The 20,311-nt window shown below is 38.4% G+C and overlaps 1 protein-coding gene across 5 annotated transcripts; it reads right to left on the bottom strand.

Annotated features, from left to right (window-relative positions):
* Nucleotides 1-2,834: 2,834 nt before the first annotated feature.
* Nucleotides 2,835-19,718, bottom strand: LOC126470507 (14-3-3 protein zeta). Of its 5 annotated transcripts, none has more exons than XM_050098430.1 (5): nucleotides 19,564-19,718; nucleotides 11,309-11,631; nucleotides 7,228-7,351; nucleotides 6,239-6,402; nucleotides 2,835-4,797 (listed from the first exon to the last, which is right to left on the bottom strand). In XM_050098430.1, the coding sequence occupies exons 2-5, from the start codon at nucleotides 11,606-11,608 to the stop codon at nucleotides 4,642-4,644; spliced, it is 744 nt and encodes a 247-aa protein (XP_049954387.1). In that variant the 5' UTR covers nucleotides 11,609-11,631; nucleotides 19,564-19,718; the 3' UTR covers nucleotides 2,835-4,641. The 5 variants fall into 5 exon arrangements, with proteins under 5 accessions (XP_049954387.1, XP_049954370.1, XP_049954360.1 ...); XM_050098413.1 differs by lacking the exon at nucleotides 6,239-6,402 and adding an exon at nucleotides 5,831-5,994 and having other exon boundaries at nucleotides 11,309-11,634; nucleotides 19,564-19,715; XM_050098403.1 differs by having other exon boundaries at nucleotides 11,309-11,634; nucleotides 19,564-19,714.
* Nucleotides 19,719-20,311: the final 593 nt, after the last annotated feature.

The following is a 20,311-nucleotide window of genomic DNA, read 5'->3' as shown; positions in this document are numbered from 1 at the left end:
GGCCAGATAAATTATTCTACCTAACGATGCACGCAGTATTACTTTTTACAAAGGACACTGCAAGAAGCAATACAGTGTCTCATTCTGCACAACTGCAGTATGCAATGTTTTAGAAGACCTGGAAGCAGTTTATGGTTCTGTACCATGGGAAGTCTCCCATTTAGAAAAGAATTGTGCCGTCATTCTCTAGAGGGGTACATATGTAACACGTTTACGACAAGGTCACCAGCAGTCACTTGCTCCACCCTAATACATCGTATCCTCAGATGGATTGTACAGCTGCAAAGAACAAGTCCAAAATGATGGAAGCTATGGCACCCAATTTCCTGTTCACCAGCTCTTCTGTGAAAATTTAATGTGCAATATGTAATACTATGTTAAACATCGTGGAGGATGTGGCAGACAATTGGTACACAGCATCAGGCGTGTACCTCTACTTTTCTCCACAGGCAGCCTTGTGCAGTCATTTGTTAAATAATCCAAACATGTTGAACATTTACCGACCAATGTGTTTCAATGTTCCCCATTCACAGCAGCATGTACACATTATGGTACCACCTGTACACTAACATATGATGTATTACCTGTCAGCCACACATAACAAACAGCTGTTAGTACAATTTTGTGTGACCCTTCCACAAGACATTTCAGAACAAGTAAGATCACATAACTTGTGATTTAGCATAAAATTATCTTTAAGTGATACCTAATTTTAGAACAATGGACTTTCAAAATAAAAGGTCGCGATATTAATATAGTAGCCTAGGAAGTTTGAATGACGGCCACCTCATAACATAACAAGAAACAGGAACAGTGGTGCCACCAGATGCAGTAATGCTCTAGTACACACACTGCCCAACAGCAAGAAACAATTCTAAGCACCAGTGTCAACTTGTTAAAAACTGAATATTGTGCAACTCCTGAGATGAGGTTTGAAGATTCCGATGTGAAGAGGCACCCAAGCATGCCATCTATACAAGTTATTTCATTTTTTGTAGCTTTACTCCAACTGTCATACCACCACATACAGTAGTACTATGATACATATTCAGATGAGAAATTTTGCAGCCTCTGTTAGCATAACAAGAGGTCATGTAATAAAATAAAAGAGCCAGGTGCAGGATGGTCACCTTTCTTCCAGTTTACCTTAAAGTCTAAAGTTTTCCTACAAAACCATCAACCAAAGATGATAAACACACAAAGAAATAACATCCATTGGAGATTCTACACACTGTTGGCAATTTCACCAATTTGTTTACATGTCCAATTGTTTGCTATTTTTTAGTCCTGTCACTGCCTCACCATGTATTTAGATGAACTCTAAATACATAGAAAGATCATTGCACATTAAAACATCACAAGCCAATGTTAAAGAGCACCATCTTGCAACAGCTCAGCAGCTGATTTTGTAAGTTATACCTAGAAACATTTCCACTTTAAATGCCGAAAAACCTAGTTTGCCATTACGTCACATGCTATTAGCAGTATTGTGTGCTCTGAACTGGCCATAGCTTAGCCTGAACACGAAAAAATGCCTGCCAAGGAAGACCATCTTATCGACAATGCCAGCCAAACGTTTGCCCTTTCGATAATCATCTGGAGGTCCAGTGTCATTCATTATCGTAAGTGTGCACCTTTGTGAGCCAAGTTCTGCTGCTACCATCTTAACAAAACTGATTCAATCTATTCAGAGTAAAAATGTTAGTGAGTGGCAAAAGTTTTCAGTGTAGTGATAATGCATAGAATATTTCATCTTCAGAAATGAAATTACTAAGCACTTCTCTTGGGAGATTTTGTAAGACAAGCACAGAATTTAAACCCAGTAAATGTCCTCCACAACAAAGGGCTACTGAAGAGCCACCAGACTTTCAAGAAATAGTTGCGAAAAGCAATATTTCATGAAACAAATTCAATTTCTTCACATTTGAAATTTATCTGTTCAGTTTTTACTTCGCATAAATAATTATTTACATATTCCCTTGTTTCTTTCAGAAAAGAAATTTCAAAATTATGTTCAGTAACAAAGTCAACTGATACTGGATATCCTGGCAGTTGAAAGATTCACAAGAAAGATGTAAATTCAGCCTCAAAACTAAATTTCTGTTAACACTTCTTCCCCCTGCGCAACAGTGCTCAATGTAAAGGCATTGTGAACAGAAATTTAACTCCACAGTACTGGAGTGACATGTCCAAAGTTCAGTGCAATTACTTAACATTCCACTGTTGAGATGAGTAACATGTATAATAGCAAATATTGGTCCACGATCTAACAGAAGCAGAAGTTTCATAATTTTACTGATATTAAAGTACCACTGACAAATTATTAATATCCTGCTCACATTTACCAGTGCAAACACTAAATTAGTAACTGGGGTTCCCAGACAAGTGACCTAACATTCATGCAAAATTCTGAAAAGGCTCAGTCAATTCCAAACTTTTTCATGTAAAAAAACCTCCATAAACCCAAATACCAGTTTCCTGTACAAATAATTAGGCTAATGCATCCTGTAAAGTTCTGGTAATTTATGTATTTACATAGGACCACTGTACAAGGGCACTTTCCACCAAGGTCACTAGGTTTCCAAAGTGAATTTGTATGAAAGTACTCTGAACACCATTACACTCTTCCACAGAAAACTGCAGCGTAAATTTATGAAAGTGTTCCAATTCAACTTTCTACCTTTTATAATGAACTTAGTGTTAACTTACCCAATATCTACAAGTGTGAAACATATTACACTTAATTTTTAATGTCAAGCTATCATTTTTCCCAGATTGCCTGGTACCAATACTTGGAGACTACAGGTGAACAGGTTTCTCATAAGAAAAGGACCTTCTTTAAATTTTATACTTTTATTTACAAACACCACCTCTTTGAAATGTATTAATTTATGAAGTATAAACATCAATTTACTATGCATAGCAATATGTTACACTGAAGCAAAATTGGGTGGAGGTAGGGCAATTTTGAAAACATATGAAACATGTTTATATATGGGAACAAAGACTTCAGAATGGGAACACATCCACATCAAGATGACTTACACAAGCAATATGAAATCTACATTGTGCAAAAATAGGAAGCAAAATGTCACAGTATGTTAACTTTCTCAGCAACTTATTTCTCAATTTTGTACCTCACTTATCTGAGCCTATATTCACTTTCCGTAATAGCTGTATTTTCCTGCAGCACTGTAGGCTTAACTCAAACATAAGAACTAACAACCTTTTAGGCCCTGGAGTTAAAAGGCACATTCAGCATATTAAAAAATAAAATCCAAGTGCCATGTTTTTAAAGCAGCCCACCAAAAAAATCTGCACAAGGCTAACAGGTCTTAATCACTTCTCTCCTACTTTCCAGGGAATGCACACACTTTAACAGGAGGAGAAACAAGCATTACAACCAGCAATGTTATGGTGCATTGTCTCTTACAATTACATGTATTTAAGCAAACTTTCTAAGTGTTGCATAATCAAATATTTAAGCTATCCATTCACACTCCTGTTTTGAAATGTTGTCCATGTAGATAGTAAGCAATTTACTGCAAAATTTACTTTTAAATTAAAATTTCATGAAGAGGGCACGCAGTAAAGTAGCAATCTCTGAAGCCAAACTATGAATTCCAATGGCAAACTATCATTCAAAACTGTTGGTCAAGATTAATGTAACATTTTGTCTAAACTGAAATGAAGGCAATAACTTGTTAACACCTCCGTTTTATTTAAGTTCTCACATGAACAAATTAAATATAAACAATTTAAAAAAGTGACAAAACTGATATTGGCAGATAAATTTAATTTTTATTGTAACTTAATGTTTTTAATTTTATGAACAGATGGCTATTTTTTAAAAAGGCATTTTATAAAAAGTGATGTAGTTTATACCTTACATTCTAGTATAAATAATAGGCTGCAATTTTATTTTATGATTTTTATTTCGCACATTGATTTTTCAGTAATTTGGCTTGTTAAATGGATTGTTTCAATGCAATAATAAAACATTGTGAGTCTCTCCACAGCATGAGAAAGAGAAAAAATGCCATGACAAATCTGACAAGACAAAAATTACATACAAATTACAACTGCACTCTTACAGTATTTTTGTGGGTTACTTTGCTTCTGGAATGAAATCAGTTTCCACAACTAATATGCACTTTTCTACATCAATGTTAAGTGTCCTTGCAGCAAATTTAATCTTCTGCACTTTTCCACAATAAATATTTCAAAAACACAACTCCAAACATACATAATGTAGCCTATGAGAAACCAAAATTTTATTACTGCAAGATACTATGCTCTGATGTCATGTTCAGCTAGGAACACAACTCAGGTAGATTTCTTAAAACCATTCGCATGCTGCACTAGCATTTCTTTCAGAAACAGAGGGAAGCCACATACTGAAAGGCTTGTTCAAAATTCTTGTAAAGGTGAACGAACCTTTTCTTTGTAGACTGAAGACTGTGTTTGCACGTGTAGATGTGTGAATGTTTCCTTATAATAATAATATACCGATTTGACCAAAATCGAAGGATAAAGGATCAGGATTTGGGAAGGACTGGAATGGAAGCAGGTACGAAGATAGGAAGGATTTCAATACAGTTACTTGGAACAGGGATTTGACGGTTCTCGCGGAGGGCCAGATCAGTTATCACCCCCTTCTTGAGGTTCATCCCCATCCCCTTGCGTGTCCGAGGTCCACAGAGTGAGGTTGTCCCTCAGCAGCTGCATTATGAGGGTAGAGTCTTTGTAGCTGTCTTCGTTTAGCGTATCCAGTTCAGCTATGGCATCGTCGAATGCCTGTTACAAAGATTGTTATTAGTAAAACCACTTAAAATTTCTCATACATGTAACACGATCAGCATTTAAACTGTAAGTGAAAAGCGAACCCTCATTTCAGTATTAAAGAAGGCTGTTGATTCCACTATTTTTATGTGCACCATTCCTAAACCTTAAAACCACAGCTGTAGTAAGGCCATTATGGTGCAAAATTTAATTGTTCTTAATTCAAGAGATGTGTAAAAACTATGCTCTGAATCTTTTACAAACAATTTCATGAAGAAATAGTAAGAGATACTGCAATGGTCAGAAGGCTATTACACATCCGACATTTAACAAAACAACATTGCAACAATGTATTTGGACCACAACAAGGCTGTCATTTACAGACATCACTGTTTTACTGCTTTGTATTTAGAATGGAATAATCTTTGCCAATTTGTTCAAAACTGTTAGTATTTAGTTGACTACACGAAGCAGCATAACTATTTTTGATGAAGGTAAATATTAAACAGGACATATTAGTGACAACTTTACGTTTATAAGGCAACTGTATAGATTAACTAATCATCAAGCAGCAACAGCAGAGAAAGGTTTTACTAATGCAAAACCTGTATTTGCGTTTTCTTGCCACCACTAGAGCAGTTCATCTATCCAATTACACTATATGAAAAATTATTTTTGTTATTGAACTACAGAAAGTTTGTAATATTAGACAATGTAACACCAGTAATTTTATGTAAATCATTTGAAAACATTAGCGCAACACTGCTGTGCAGACTGGTTTGCTACTCTAAGGTTTTGTCTACACAATATTTTGTTCACTAACATCCATTATATTTTCATTCCACTATCAAATACATTTTAGTAAACTCCACAACTCGAGTAATTCAGATAACATGCAAATCATGGAAGGGCCAGACAATTATTGCATAACACACAATATGTTAGCGTTGGAGTCCTGATAGGGCATGCTGATTACATTAGTTAAGAAGTATCAGCAACTCTTCTTTCAACACAAATGGGAACCTCCGTAACCCAATCTTGGGCCTACCTGTTTTGCAAGATGACACGCTCTCGCTGGAGAATTGATAATTTCATAATAGAATACGGAGAAATTTAGTGCTAAACCCAAACGTATTGGATGGGTTGGCTGCATTTTTGACTTTGCAATATCAAATGCTTCTTGATACGCTTTCTGCGAATCATCCACTACCGCTAATAAAAAGGCAAAAGAAAACATTTGACCATTACTTTTCGAAGATATCACACGAAAAATTAAACTTACTTAAATGTGCGATTAGATGCAGTTTACTTTCCCTGAACTTTGTCGACCAGCAATTTTATTAACTTTTCTCACACATTTAAGTAGTTTTGTAACATGAAACTAAGCAACCAGTCTGCCATCAGCACTGCCTTCAACCTAGAAGAAGGTCCGTCACCTGAAGTCAAAGAAACCAACCTGTTTCGCCAACTGACACGCTTTGTCTGGCGAATTTAAGATTTCATAGTAAAACACGGAAAAGTTGAGTGCCAGCCCCAGCCTGATTGGATGGGTAGGCTGCATTTTGGCCTTGCTGATTTCAAAGGCATCCTGGTATGCCTTTTGAGAGTCATCCACAACAGCTGCAAGAAATAGTTTTCCACTTATCAAAGGGAAGTATTCCATATCAAACTTAAAAGAATTTTTAATTTGTTATGTCACAATTTCTGACGTATGTGAAAATCATCAAAACTTCTTGGTTCTGCTGGAAAGAAAATTTGTAAAAATGGTGACAAGTATGTGACAAAAACTTGTCCAGTTTTAAGTCTTATTCACTGTGGCTACTATGCAGGTGGTAATGCTCAGTTATCTGGGAGAAGTTAGACGTTACAGAAGTACAATGAAAAAGCATATATTAACTGATGAAACTATGACAACATTTGCTTAAAGTAATGTTGAGCAATGATTGGAGCAAAATGAAAATAGGCTTATGAATTAGTTTCCTCAGAACTATCTTTCCAAGAACTGTACAAATTGCATATGCTTAAAGTGTCTTCAAAGAAAAGCAGGTGGTGCCTAAATTTTAATTTTGTTCCCTTACAAATATGTCCCTTTATTACTACCTAACAGTCCAACTCAAAGCTGATGCAGACTTTTTTTTGAACACTATATGAAAGTTACAAATTCTCAGCATGCAGTGACAGAACTCTAAACATGTTTACAAATGAAATCATGAACTGTGAAAATGCATCATGTCTGTTCACCTTGTATTCCCGTCTTGTAAACTAACCTCTTATCACTACAGAAAATTGTGAAGACTAAACTTTGCAGAAATCAATAGTTACATTCATCAATTAAGCATAAAAGGACCAAGAAAGACTTCCAAAATATAAAATTTTATAAATGTGCCTTAGCTACTGCTCCAATAATTTTATGTCTTTCATATTTCTCAAGAAAGTATTACTTACTATTCCTGTTTTCTCCTGTGGCAACTTCTGCAAGGTACCTGTAATAATCTCCCTTCATCTTCAGGTAAAATACTTTGCTTTCAGCATTACTTGCTTTTGGAATAAGGTACTTATCTAACAGGCCCTGTAAAAGAAATAAGTTTACAAGTCTGTTCTGGGCAGTAAGCACAGGCAGTGTTACTAGAATCTTTCCTATGGATGAAATACAAACACTCATGAGGTAGAAGTAAAACTTACGCCACCAGAAGCTAGTGAGCTAACTGAATTGTACGAACTTAATACAAGTAAAATTGGTGCAATTTTATACTCTACACACTCCAACGTAAGGACGCAAAATTAAATATTACCTAAACTAAGTAAATCATTCCCACTGAACAGGGATGTAAATTTGTCACATTTGACAATGCGCACGACTGCTGGGCGATCTGTTGCGCCGACTTCATCCGCTGTTGGTAGGACCATGAAAATAGATACACCAATTTAATAGGGCTGAATGAATGAGCTGAGACTGCTTGTTGCGGTACGCGAGTCACAGCTGGTATGGCTACGGCACAACGGAATGCAGCGCCGGCTGTCGCCCAGGTGGCACCTGGCAACAGTGCTGGTGACTCAGCGACAGCCCACTGCACGCGGCACACCCTGTCACAGCGTCGTTGCCTCACGTTTCTGCGTTAACTTAACACGCATCTGACATACTTCCGATATACAGTCTACTACACATGCCTTTCGCGTCCTTGAACCCTCCGGGTTGAAAGTCCCAGAAGAATATTTAGAATGTTTTACGATTTTAAAGTTGTTTTGCAAGTCAAATATAACAGGTTGGTTTACGCTATATTCAGTCCATTGTCTGAAACAGCAGTGCGCTTTTACTTTATAAAATTCCGGAATTAATTTCCACCTGTCGTCAATTCCGTTAATTCTGCACGATGTTTCAAAAGTAAGGGACTGACAGTGACACTAAGGCCGAAACTCGCGAGATGATGTTGCCTTAACAGCATACTACAAATGCGTAGTGAACAGGTCAATCAACGCATTTCGAGGGCGTTATTAAAAGCCAAATTGCTTTTTCAATAGAACACAAAACTTACTTCTGGACATTAAGAAAACGCCTAAAACAGTATCCAAGGGCTGCATGGTACCAGGTATTTCTTCACAAAGATCGATAAACGTATCTGTTTAAAATGGACGAAACGTGCGTTGTGCCCACAAATCACTCCTATCAGCAGCACGCTGCTAATGAATAAACACCTAAGCTGACACGCAACTTAAATCACTCTTTACGTCATGTCATATCAAATCAGTCATTTGCCATCTCCGTAGAATTTTACCATGTACTTACCCGTAAATAATCTATATGGATGGCACCTGTAAGTTCGGAAGAAATCTTACGGAGATGAGCTACCCATTGTACTAAATGCTTGTTCTCTGTAATGCTCAAGTCTTCACGGATTGCTGATGAAAGGCAAGCCGAACATGGGAAATTAACGCAATCTGGAGACGACGGTCTCGGATGCAGCACCCCCCCCCCCCCCCCACCTCGCCGATGCGGATGGTCTTTAGCGTCATTTGAACAAGCCGGTTCTGGATAGACCGTTCTATCCCTGCCCATTTGCAACCAAGAATATTGAGGCAGGTTCACTGGAACAAAATTTATACTGCATATTCGTACATGTATGCGTTATAATCTTTCGGGTTAGATAATAGAAAGGTGGCAATTTACATCACACCTCAACGAAAGCAGCCAATATACTTAGCCACTAGTTACGCATTTTACTGTCAAAGGCAGTCTTATGTGACGAACTAAATCCAACGACAGATTGGCGAAGTTAGACGATGAAATATTTCCCCAAAACTGTAGATCGTAACTTATTTATAAAATTTTGGCGTTCACCTAAGGCGCAATGTTCACCTGGGGATGGAGAGGTTCCACCTACTTTGAAGTGCCACTTGAAGGTTACGACGAGTCCGTGCAATGAATTTTCCCAAACGTATAAGCAAGCAAAATTTTCTGCAAGGCATTCTCCCAATGTTATTTGGATGGTAGCCATATTTGTACCTTTTAAGTTTTATCGAGACTGTACTCCTCTACCTCAGGACAAAGTCAGCACTCAGTCTTCACGTTATTCAAGCATTCAATAAAGACAGGTGAAGCGGCGCACCCAAAGCGTGTAGGTAAAACCTCTAAGTTTTAACAATGGCTATACCAGCGCAAAAAGCTGTGGCGGTTCGTAGAGCGATTCAGACATGCAAATACGTTTTGATAGGCACTACCACCGGAAAAGGATAAATTATTCCAGTTTAGGTAAGATACTTCCGCGGCGCACAAAAATAGTTAACGTAACCATGACCACGCGAGCATATCTGTCACTGCTTCGTGACAGATTGCCAATCTTCCTGCAGTTAACCGACGCACACATTTTTTGCTATTACTAAGCGGTCCGCGTCGACCGTGAACCGTATCAAGCACAAAATAATTTTCTTCGTAATCCATTGTCTGTCTGCTCTGTATGCTTATTTGCTTCTACGCTCGTAACGACAGATCTAACTGCAAGCTGATTACGTCACTGATATGGGTGAAGCGAAACAAGTACTTATGGCCGCGACGAGGAAACCATCCCAAATTTCAGCAATTTCATGACTACGGACCAATTTAAACGATCGTTTGCCCAAATACACTGACAACGCCCATTAAACGTAAGTACTTGCCAAAACCCTTTGAGCGGTTAGTATAATATACCTAGCAGCTCCTGCCCAGACGTAACTTCATGCAACTGAACACTGAATTAGGTTCCTCCAGACAGTACCGACGGAATAACGATTTAACTATAGCAATACGAATCTATGTTGTCTACCTCACCACTATTGGCATTGCGTTTTCACATTGTTGCACTATCAAAACTGCAATTTTCGAAAGCATTTCTCTTCATTCGCAAAATTGGTCGGAAAACACTCTGAAGTGCCCTGTAAAACTAATTTTCCACAAAGAAACGAAAATGCAGGTGAAGTGACGGGGACAATCTTTAAACTGGACTCTTCCCAAGCTCCGTATTTAATTTTGTTGACGTAAGGAAAGGAAGTGTTTAGCCCATTTGCCTCGGATATTTTTCCGAAGCTAGTGAAAAGAAAAAGCTGAAGCAGAGCCAAGCTCACAGCAACCTCTCCCGGTCGGAGCTTATTCCCAGATGATGACGTCAGAGTACATCTAATCCTGGAGAGTGCCTCACACTGCCAAAGACTCGTCAGAGACGTACCGTGCACTGACTCGTAGCTAAGAAGCGTGGGTCAGGTTAGGTCTAAAATTTCAAGTGCGCATAATTTCTGATCTTTTAGACATAGAAACCATTTCTACAATTAAAGATTTCCCGCCAGAAGAAGATCTTGAAACATACTAGAAGTCACATTTCCACGCATGTAAGGACGAAATGTTTTACCCAACAAAAAAAAAAAAAAAAAAAAAAAAAAAAAAAAAAAAAAAAAAAAAAAATCAAGGGAAACTACTGCCTCTGCGCCAACAGGCATTATTCTCGACACACGAAATTCTCCATTTTAAGAACCTCTAGGGGCATTTGCCGCGGCACGGACGCTGTAGAAATTCTTTTACCGCCCATGGCGTCACTGTTGATACAAGTGAAGGAACCAGAGGAAACAAGTGACGCAGCCTGAATACCTCACCCTGTTTCGCCATCGCCGCTTACGTCATCCGCAACGTGCGACCGACACGCGCCGAGACAAATAAGGAACCGCACGCGAAACCTACGGAGGAAATGCATTACGTTATGGGAACAATTCTCTGGGTTGTTTTCATTAGACCGTTATCAGATAAAAATCGTTAAAGCTTTTCCAATACTTTAACTTAATAACCAATTCCTCGCAAATCTTTACATTTAACAGTCACGCTTAACTTACCTTTCTGATGACAATTACGTCAACCTGAATCAGTATTTCATAACTTATAGAGCTAACAAACGGCACGAGAGCATTTTCAGCTGCAGCATTAAGTTATCCTATCATAAGCGCAACGTAAGGCAGGACTGAAAAGTTTCAAAATAGTAAGGATAAGTAAATGAAAGGCTGTACTTACGAGAACGTCGTAGCAGATTTCTCTCAACTCCTTCTCGACCTTTTCTCTGTACTCCTTTGCCATCTGCTGCTTCCTTTCTGAACCTTCCGTCTTCTGTTCAATTGACGATATAACTCGCCATGACGAACGCCGGGCACCCACAACATTCTTGTAGGCGACCGATAGAAGGTTCCTTTCCTCGTTGGAGAGCTCGACGCCTGTCTCCGTAACGGCCTTCATCGCAGCGGCCATGTCATCGTACCGCTCGGCCTGCTCGGCAAGCTTCGCTCGCTGAACCAACTCCTCTTTGTCCACAGACATTTGTGTAGGGTGGGTTTATCGGACTGCTGGATAGAAAGTAATGCATTAGCTGAAACCAGAGCAGGATGGCTACGGTGTCTTAAGCTACAAGCATTTTGTTCCAAACATGCAGTTCAGCTAAACGACAACCGCACTACAAACGCTTAGTGTGCAATAGTGGACTGAGACAACGCGGTACCATTATTCGAAAATCTTGTCTCTTTCAAAGCATGTTCTGAAAAAACTTACTGAATGAAAATTCGCAATGACGCTGCGAGAAAGTCTTAATACTGGATATCACAGGCACTTGAATCCACTAAGTAATCAACGACCGTTCACACAACACAACAGCCTACATTTGTCCACCCGGTCTTGCAGCCTAGCCTGGGACTGGTCGCGACACCGAGTGGCGTAGAACACTACTGAAGAGCTGAGCGCCGCTGCCCGGGAGCTCTCGCCCTACGCGTGAACTGCGCCGGATCGATCGGGCGCGCCCGTCGCGTTGCGCACTCCCGCCAGGCGGCTCCACCGACCAGAGCGCCCCTCCCATCTACGCGCCGATCAATACTGCCAACTTACGCAATTATCAGCGCGCTACACAAAAATGCAACATTATACACTCCTCATTGACCTGCAGAGTCCAATCGACGAGGAAAAATTTTTTGGTGACACACACACACACACACACACACACACACACACACACACACACACACACACACACACACACACAATAACTAATAGAAAAATTATGAGATTCCCTCTCCTGTGAGTAATGGAAGCTACCCCATTAGTTTTCATGAGTAGTATTATTCCTTTATTAATTTTTCAAATGTACTCAATGTCATGGTATTACAATTTACAGGCCAGGCTAGAGCGTAGTACACTTCCGCCTCCCCAGGCAGGTTTTTGGGTCGAGTGATTTTTTGTGTAATCTAATGTTTAGTATATATTGGAACAGTGAAATTTTGCTGACTACACTAACTGGACTGTAAGAGACTTATCTGTAAGATAGCCTTGTCTCGACATTTGCACAATGTTGACTGCATTTTCAAATATTTAATAAAGTTTGTTATAAGTGAGACTTCTAAGATTCTTGAAACTACATCTTAACTATAAAAATACAAATGGACCACTACTTTTATACAGCCTCCAAAATATAATTATCTAGTTTTACGAAGAAGAGGACAATATTCGCAGATTGTTTTATTATAGGAACCACACCAGCATTTACTGGAATTCAGGGATGTCGTATAAAAATTTAGGTCTGTCAGATAGGATTCTTGTGTTGGTCATGTCAACCAAAGCAAAGTTATCAGGTAACAAATTCTATAGTTATTTTTACCTGAACAGCTGAAAGTACAATGGCAACTTGCCAACTGTTTCAAGAGTAGCCTAATAATGGTATGTAACCACAGATACATATGTAACGACATTTGGTGCAAAAACTAGAATGAGATAGATACTCTGAATTGTTTCATATATTCTAACCAAAACAATTCTGTGAAATCTTCAGCATCAAAGTTTGAAACTTGATCACAGGAAACTCAGCCTCTGGACTTTATTTCAACTTAAGGGAATACTAAATTTGTCCAATGAACTTTACAAGCCATACTTTATGATTACATCACAAAATACTACTTCTGTTCAATTTATCAAAACAAGAGAAAAATTATATTCCATTTTTCAAACTGAACAAGAGCACAATGAATAAGAATGGATTGTTCTAAATAATTTAATTCTGAAAGTAATATCAGCTGCCTGTTACCTACTTATCACAAATGCTACCCAAATCCTCTCCTTTGTGTTGAGGATGAATGTGAGATGTTTTGCAGCTTAAGTACTGCATTTACAGTGGATGTACCTACATTATGTATAAATTTAATGTCACTTCTTTAAGTACACAGGAACTGGTTACTGCCAGCACACAGTTTTAGTTGACAACAGTTATAGAACAGCAATAGGAACTTCACAGAGAACCACCGTTTCTCTCAAGGACTACTAAAACATTTTTTATCCCAAAATGGCAAGTGTGAAAGATGTAATTTGATGTAGAAAGTAAGCTACTGGAAACTTCACAAAACAAGCTGCCACTGCTAAAAAAGATCATACATGCCCATCTTATACATGCTGTCCATTTCAAATCCACACTGGACCAGACAAATTATAGAAAATCACAATGGCACAAAATGTGCATTAATTTGTCTGGAAATTTTTGTGAACTGAATTAGTGAACAATGTGATGACCATGCTGCCTTGGTTAACAATCTCCCACATGAGCTGTCAAAGCCATACAATAAAGCTCAATATCACATGCCAGGACTAAGATGTCACCTTTCACAGGTGGTGTCATTACTCCTTTCATCTCTGGTAATGTCTGTTTAACAACAGAGTTGCACTGTTTTTGATTCACATTAAACTAGTACCTCTTAACTGGGTGGGTTAGTTCAAGCTTTTAGGAGCGTACTAATTCAATTAAAATCATGCTCAGTGTAGCACTAGTGCTCAAATAGCCTTCACTTTACCTCAACACAAAACAATATGTGGGTGTGTCAATCCAGTAATACAATGCACATGTAGCTGAAGTTTGGAAATCCAATTCCAAGCAGAATTATTTTCTGCTGCAATGTCACATTCCAAGACATTAACCTACTCATCACAGCTTAGGCAACTATAGCTTTCGTTAACACACATTAACATATTTACCACTTGTTCATAGAGAACAGCATTTCTGAGGATTGCAAACTAGCAACTGTAGTTATGTAATGCAAAGTTACAGTATTCACCCTTCATACAATACTATGATGACTGCATGATCTTATCACAGGAAAAAATTCTTTACTGGACAGCAACTCATAAAAAACTGATGTTGCTTTATGTGTGCAACTGGTTGCTGCAATTTCTATCACTACACTTTAGGCCCTTTACATAAACTGCATTTTTATTATTTTGTCAAACTTAATATCCTGAGCTGGGTATACTCTGACAAGAATACGCCTTTGAAAAACTAAAGCTTCCTATTTTTTCAGTGCCAATACATTCTCTGCCACTAAAGACAATACAGTCATACATTTGTAGCCTGGCTATCGTGTCTTGGTTGAGGTGGTTGCTGCTAGGTATCTTTCTTGTGTGCATCTTTGGATAATCTAAACACACACTCTCAGTCTATCCTGTATTAGATCATTAAGACAGCACTTCCAATAAAGAATGACTGGTGTTCCTGCATTTAACACTGAATTTAGCAGCTCGGCTAGTTAATTTTATAGTGAAAAATATTACTCTATTAGAAGTTAATGACAGTTCTCAGTTGACTAGTGCTCACATGTGGTACGAGATAAGCACTGTGCTCCCAGCACCAAGACTTCTTCCCACAAAAAACTATTGTTAAATATTTGGCTTTACCTCCTATCCACACAAATTACAGACGTTTAAGGATGTTTAATGAAAGTCCAAGGCTGATGACTTTCAAAAAGTAATAGTTTTAACTTTAAAGAGCTACACATCTATAAAGGGTGTTCAGAAATTCCCACTACTAACTTGTAGGCCTTGTAGAGAGGAGTTGGTACATAATATTTTGAATAGTAACAATGTACAGAAACCTCATCCAATAACACTACATAGTGTGAAAGTTATAGGTGCAGGACTTATGAATGTTATGTATATGCATGGTGCTTCTGTGATGTAGCAAACTGTGTAGAATGATGAAGGATAAATGCATCAATTTGAGATAAGGGTCCCTATACCAGAAACTAGCTGGTAAAATACACTTATACTGGTACTGCTGTTGGTTAAACTATAATATAGGCAACTTTCGGAGGTGGTACTACGAAACAACAGTAAAAAATCTCTTACACATGGGCTCAAATGCATACCTTCAGAATTATGAGCACTCTAGTAGATATGGGTTTTCAAGTAGCAAAGATGAAGTGCATACATTTTAAAACCGATATTTACTGGACTACTACTTTGTTATCCTCCTTACTACAACCTCTTTCCACACAATCTTTGCAACAACAGTACCAGCCTACATTCCCACTATCAGAGGGATTAGGACTGCTTTCTCTTGGAATTTTCGACTTGTTTCTTACCTCAAATTGATACATGTATCCTGGCCCATCCTAGAAAGTCTAGCATCACAGAATCACCTTGTATATTTATACATTTACAGATGTTGGCACCTATAATTTACACACTGTACTGTCATTTACTGTTTCCCCCCCCGAGATGGATTCCTATTCAAAATGTTATATACTCACTCCCCTCTGGAAGTCGAGAGTTTGTAACACGTTACAACAACACACTGTATGTATAATTCATAATAGGATTACACCCATAAAAAATATTTTTTAACACCTCAAAAGTTAAGGGTTAAGCAGTACCAGCAATGGCTAATGCCACCACACTCCTACCAATGTTACCATTATGATTAACTACTTCTGTAGATGTTTAGCCAACTTAAATTTTACAAACGAACAATTCTACCTGAAACCAATGCTAACCATCCACTGTTACGAAGTATCTGTTTCCACTAATTTTCCCTGTTTACTCCAAGGGGCCTTTGTGACCTGCAGAAAGGTCTTAGTCCCACAAAGGATATGTTTTACAAAAATTCAGGAATTCTGCGAACTGCACAAGCTTCGTTGCAAGTTTTACCCATTTAAAAAAAAAAAAATTACTGGCCATTCTCAGACAACAATGGTTTAACTTTAAGCAGTCTGCTAATCAATGCAAAATGAGCTGAGGTACAAATCTAGTCTCAATACTTAGCTAGTACACAATGTTTTCCATGATCCTCCTCCCCCACCTACTTCACCGTTAACTGGGTGCATAACCACAACCAATCACTTACTTCTTAACTGCCAAATCTACCCAAAATCAGCAGATAGAAGAACAGATTTTGGAACAAGTTCAGCACTTCAATTACCTCGGAAGCTAAATTACCAAGATAAGACTGTGGGCATCAAACAGCCTATGTGACTATACACAACATTAAAATACACAAAGAAACAAATATTCTGTTAGACAGTGACTGCGGTACCTGTTCTAAAAATGGCTCTGAGCACCATGGGGCTTAACATCTGAGGTCGTCAGTCCTCTCGACTTAGAACTACTTAAACCTAACTATCCTAAGGACATCACACACATCCATGCCCGAGGCAGAATTCGAACCTGTGACCGCAGCAGTCTCATGGTTCCAGACTGAAGCGCCTAGAACCGCTCTGCCACCGTGGCGCCGGCTGGTACCTGTTTTACTCAGAGGCAGTGAAGCCTAGGTTAGAAATAGCAAACATTTTAGCAATGTTCGGACAACTGAAAAATTCCGAGTGGCCACAGGTTTGACTAAGTTGAACAGTATTCCTAATGGAAACACCAGAAAATAATTGAGTATTTTTGCAGTACATGACAGAACAGAAAAAGTAGAAAGGACATCTGGAACAAATGGAATAAAGAATGAAAGAAGACTTCACAATACAAATTCAGAGGAAAGTGGGTCAAAATAGAAAATTTTGAGAGGGAACTAAGGCCAGAACAAGTCCCTAGCCCTGAATTGTGAGAAGTAGAGGAATGAGGAAAAAATCTTTTTCTGTTACCACTGAAAAAACTGAACAGTCAATACATGAGGAGTATCCTAATCTAATGATGATCCTGCGAAAAGCATATCATGGTACAGGTATGTTTCAGATTGCCCAAGAGCATTGCACAAAACGAACTTTCTTAAGCACTTAACTCAGAAATGGTCAATTGGAAACTTAGCACCTTATTCGCACATACATAAATACACCTAGATATCATGCAGTCAGAAGATATGTCATTTCATGTGGCTAGAGCCTCCCGTCAGGTAGATCGTTTACCTGGTGCAAGTCTTGACGCCCCTTCGGCAACTTGCGTGTCAATGAGGATGAGATGATAACACAACCCAATCCCCGAGTGGAGAAAATCTCCGACCCAGCCGGGAATCTAACCCAGGCCCTTGGCACGACATTGTGGTGCTGACCACTAAGCTATCAGGGTGGACATTGCAGTCTGATTAACAGATGGACCAGGACTGACCAGAAAGAAATACACACACGAGACTCGAATATTTCAGTCTAAGGATACACAACGGAGTAAGCCACTCAATGGCCCCACCAATACCTTGCAGTACACACACACACACACACACACACACACACACACACACACACACACCTAACCATGTACCACATTCTATATTCATTAGAAGCAGTAAGTGAACTAAGTTTACTGACATCTCCAGCATACATTCAAACAGATTCTTTATAATTTTACATACAGCAACATTTTATAGCTACTATCTTGTGTGCCAGTTTTAGAAGCTTACTCTAGCTTCTATCTGTATTAAGAGATTACACAAATCAGTTTTTAGATTATATCAACAGTTTTTAACCTAAAGTAAATCTCATTTCTCCATTGAAGAAATACTTTAAAAAATTTACCAAAGTATTTACAGCCAGACTAATGCACCTAACCCACATTCTGAAACTTACCTCTATCCCATATACTTCAAGCTTTAACTTTGAGGCAGTTCCTAATCTTATTCAGTAATTATTACAAGCTTACACCCTCAATCAAAGTTAGTGACAAGTGTTAAACTCCTGTGCTAGATCTTCCACAACTAAATATCATGCAAATTTCATTGGCAAATTGTCGTATCTTACTAGTGCACATCAATCTCTGCAGCAGCTACTTGAAAACTTGTGTTTCCTCAAAACAAACTGTCAGGCTAAACAATAAAACCACACACTTAAAATTACTCAAAGGCAGGTAACTTGCCAAACACTTTCACTAACCTGGCACTATCAAACTGACTTATCATGGGCAACCCACTTGCCCCAAGTGAAACAGGTGACAAACTTGTCACACATACCGAGTTCCCAAAACAGTATACACAGTTTTGTTACACCATTGGGGCATACTGTTACAAATAAAGGTCCACCATAACTTATTTGATATCTAAAATGAAGTATCCTTCACAAACAGAAACTTACAAAAATGCTAAATACTTCTGTCTGGGGAACTATTTCACAACTTTACAATCATTAAGAGGAATTAATCACTCATCTCTCCCCCCCCCCCTCCCCCCCACACACCACTCATCAAATGACAACTCTTACTACAGTGTACAGGCAGTGGGAAATAACTCGCTGTTGCTGTCCTAAAACCACTTAAAAACTGAATTTCTGTTTAACAGTGACAATTCCTCAGCTGTTTGATACTGAGCAGTTAACTACGCAAAAAGGAATTCCATTAGCTGACAAGAGCAAATTTTTCCATTGCAAATACCAATTTCTCTTTATTCCACTAAAACCTGTACTAGCCGATACTAGATAACAAATTTCACAGAGCTGTTATCAGTAGATAAGTTGGACGAAAATGACCACGGGCAGAATCTTTAATTTTATACGAGCGTCGGAATAGTCTACCTCCTTCCCTCCCTCCATCCCAAACCACATAACAGCCTGAAATATTACAACGCAGAAACATGCAACTGAATGTCAATTTTCCACTTGCAGACTTACGTGACGCTGTGAATATACTTACAGCAAAGAAAATTTTAAAAAAACTTTACTACACTGCCATTAATAAATTTGAAATGCAACACTCATTAAATGCTCTTAGTAATCGTCTTTAAACAAGTGAAGGTCGAAGAAAACGAATCACGTGAAGACTCGGTGCTTATTTGATAACGCGTGCAAATTCAGTGACAACATTCTCGCTTACGAGAAGCACAGATACATAATTAGATAATAAAATTTGAGAGTGGAAGTCAGTTATTAAAATTACGCAAACATCGGACACACCACCGGTAAACTCGGCAAAATGGCGATTTACGGGATGGCACTCCTTCAATGCGTCATACCGTATTTCCACAATTCTTTGCCCGAGAAACAATATGTATACAAATCTTAGCCTTCCAATTCTATTCTAATTAAAAGATACATCAATTTGAGACTTACGGTTTGTAAAAAATACCCTTAACAACTACGCCCCTCTTACTACACACTCAATCTACACACTATTCCAATCCTCCACTTCTCGTCGGATTCCTCGATGAATAAGAGGGGGTCACAGGGCGGAACAGGACTAACCAACGGAGTCGTTTACGATATATATAACACAAAAGCACACAATATTTAAGAACAATGAGTAATTTAAAATATACTATACATTTTAATATAAGACGAAAACTATAAACTGGCCAATTAACAAATAATTCCAGAAATATTTGGTTATATAGATCAAAAACTGTGCCGGAACAAAGAGTACAAGTGAAGACAAACCAACGACAAACACAACAGCCATCTAGCGGTAGGTAGCAAAAGTAGAAAAATAAATGGTCAGTTTCTGACAGTGATTACCGGATTCTCGCAACCAATCCATTAACAGCTTTCACATAGATACGAAAAATAAAGTATTATGAAAAACAGGGATCCATATAAACGAAAAATTGCAGAAAATGCTGCCGGCATACTTGGGAACGCTAAACGGTAATCAGGTGTTAAGAACAGTAGTTACTGTAGTCAGTAATAAGAAAAGTCTGCAAAAGAGCACGTGTTATAATTTTGAGAACGTTTTTGATCTCTTTTCCTCAATATTTTCTCGGAACTTAACAGATGCAGTCGTTAACTTCTTAACAGCATTACCACAATCTTCCAATCAATCTGGCAAGTCATTTTTTTTTCGGACGTACTGACATTTCGGTAT

The sequence above is a fragment of the Schistocerca serialis genome, chromosome 1 (genome assembly GCF_023864345.2).
Source record: "Schistocerca serialis cubense isolate TAMUIC-IGC-003099 chromosome 1, iqSchSeri2.2, whole genome shotgun sequence".
Classification (NCBI taxonomy): domain Eukaryota; kingdom Metazoa; phylum Arthropoda; class Insecta; order Orthoptera; family Acrididae; genus Schistocerca; species Schistocerca serialis.
Note: the sequence above shows the minus strand (reverse complement) of the source record. Positions and strands in the feature narration are given on the sequence as shown.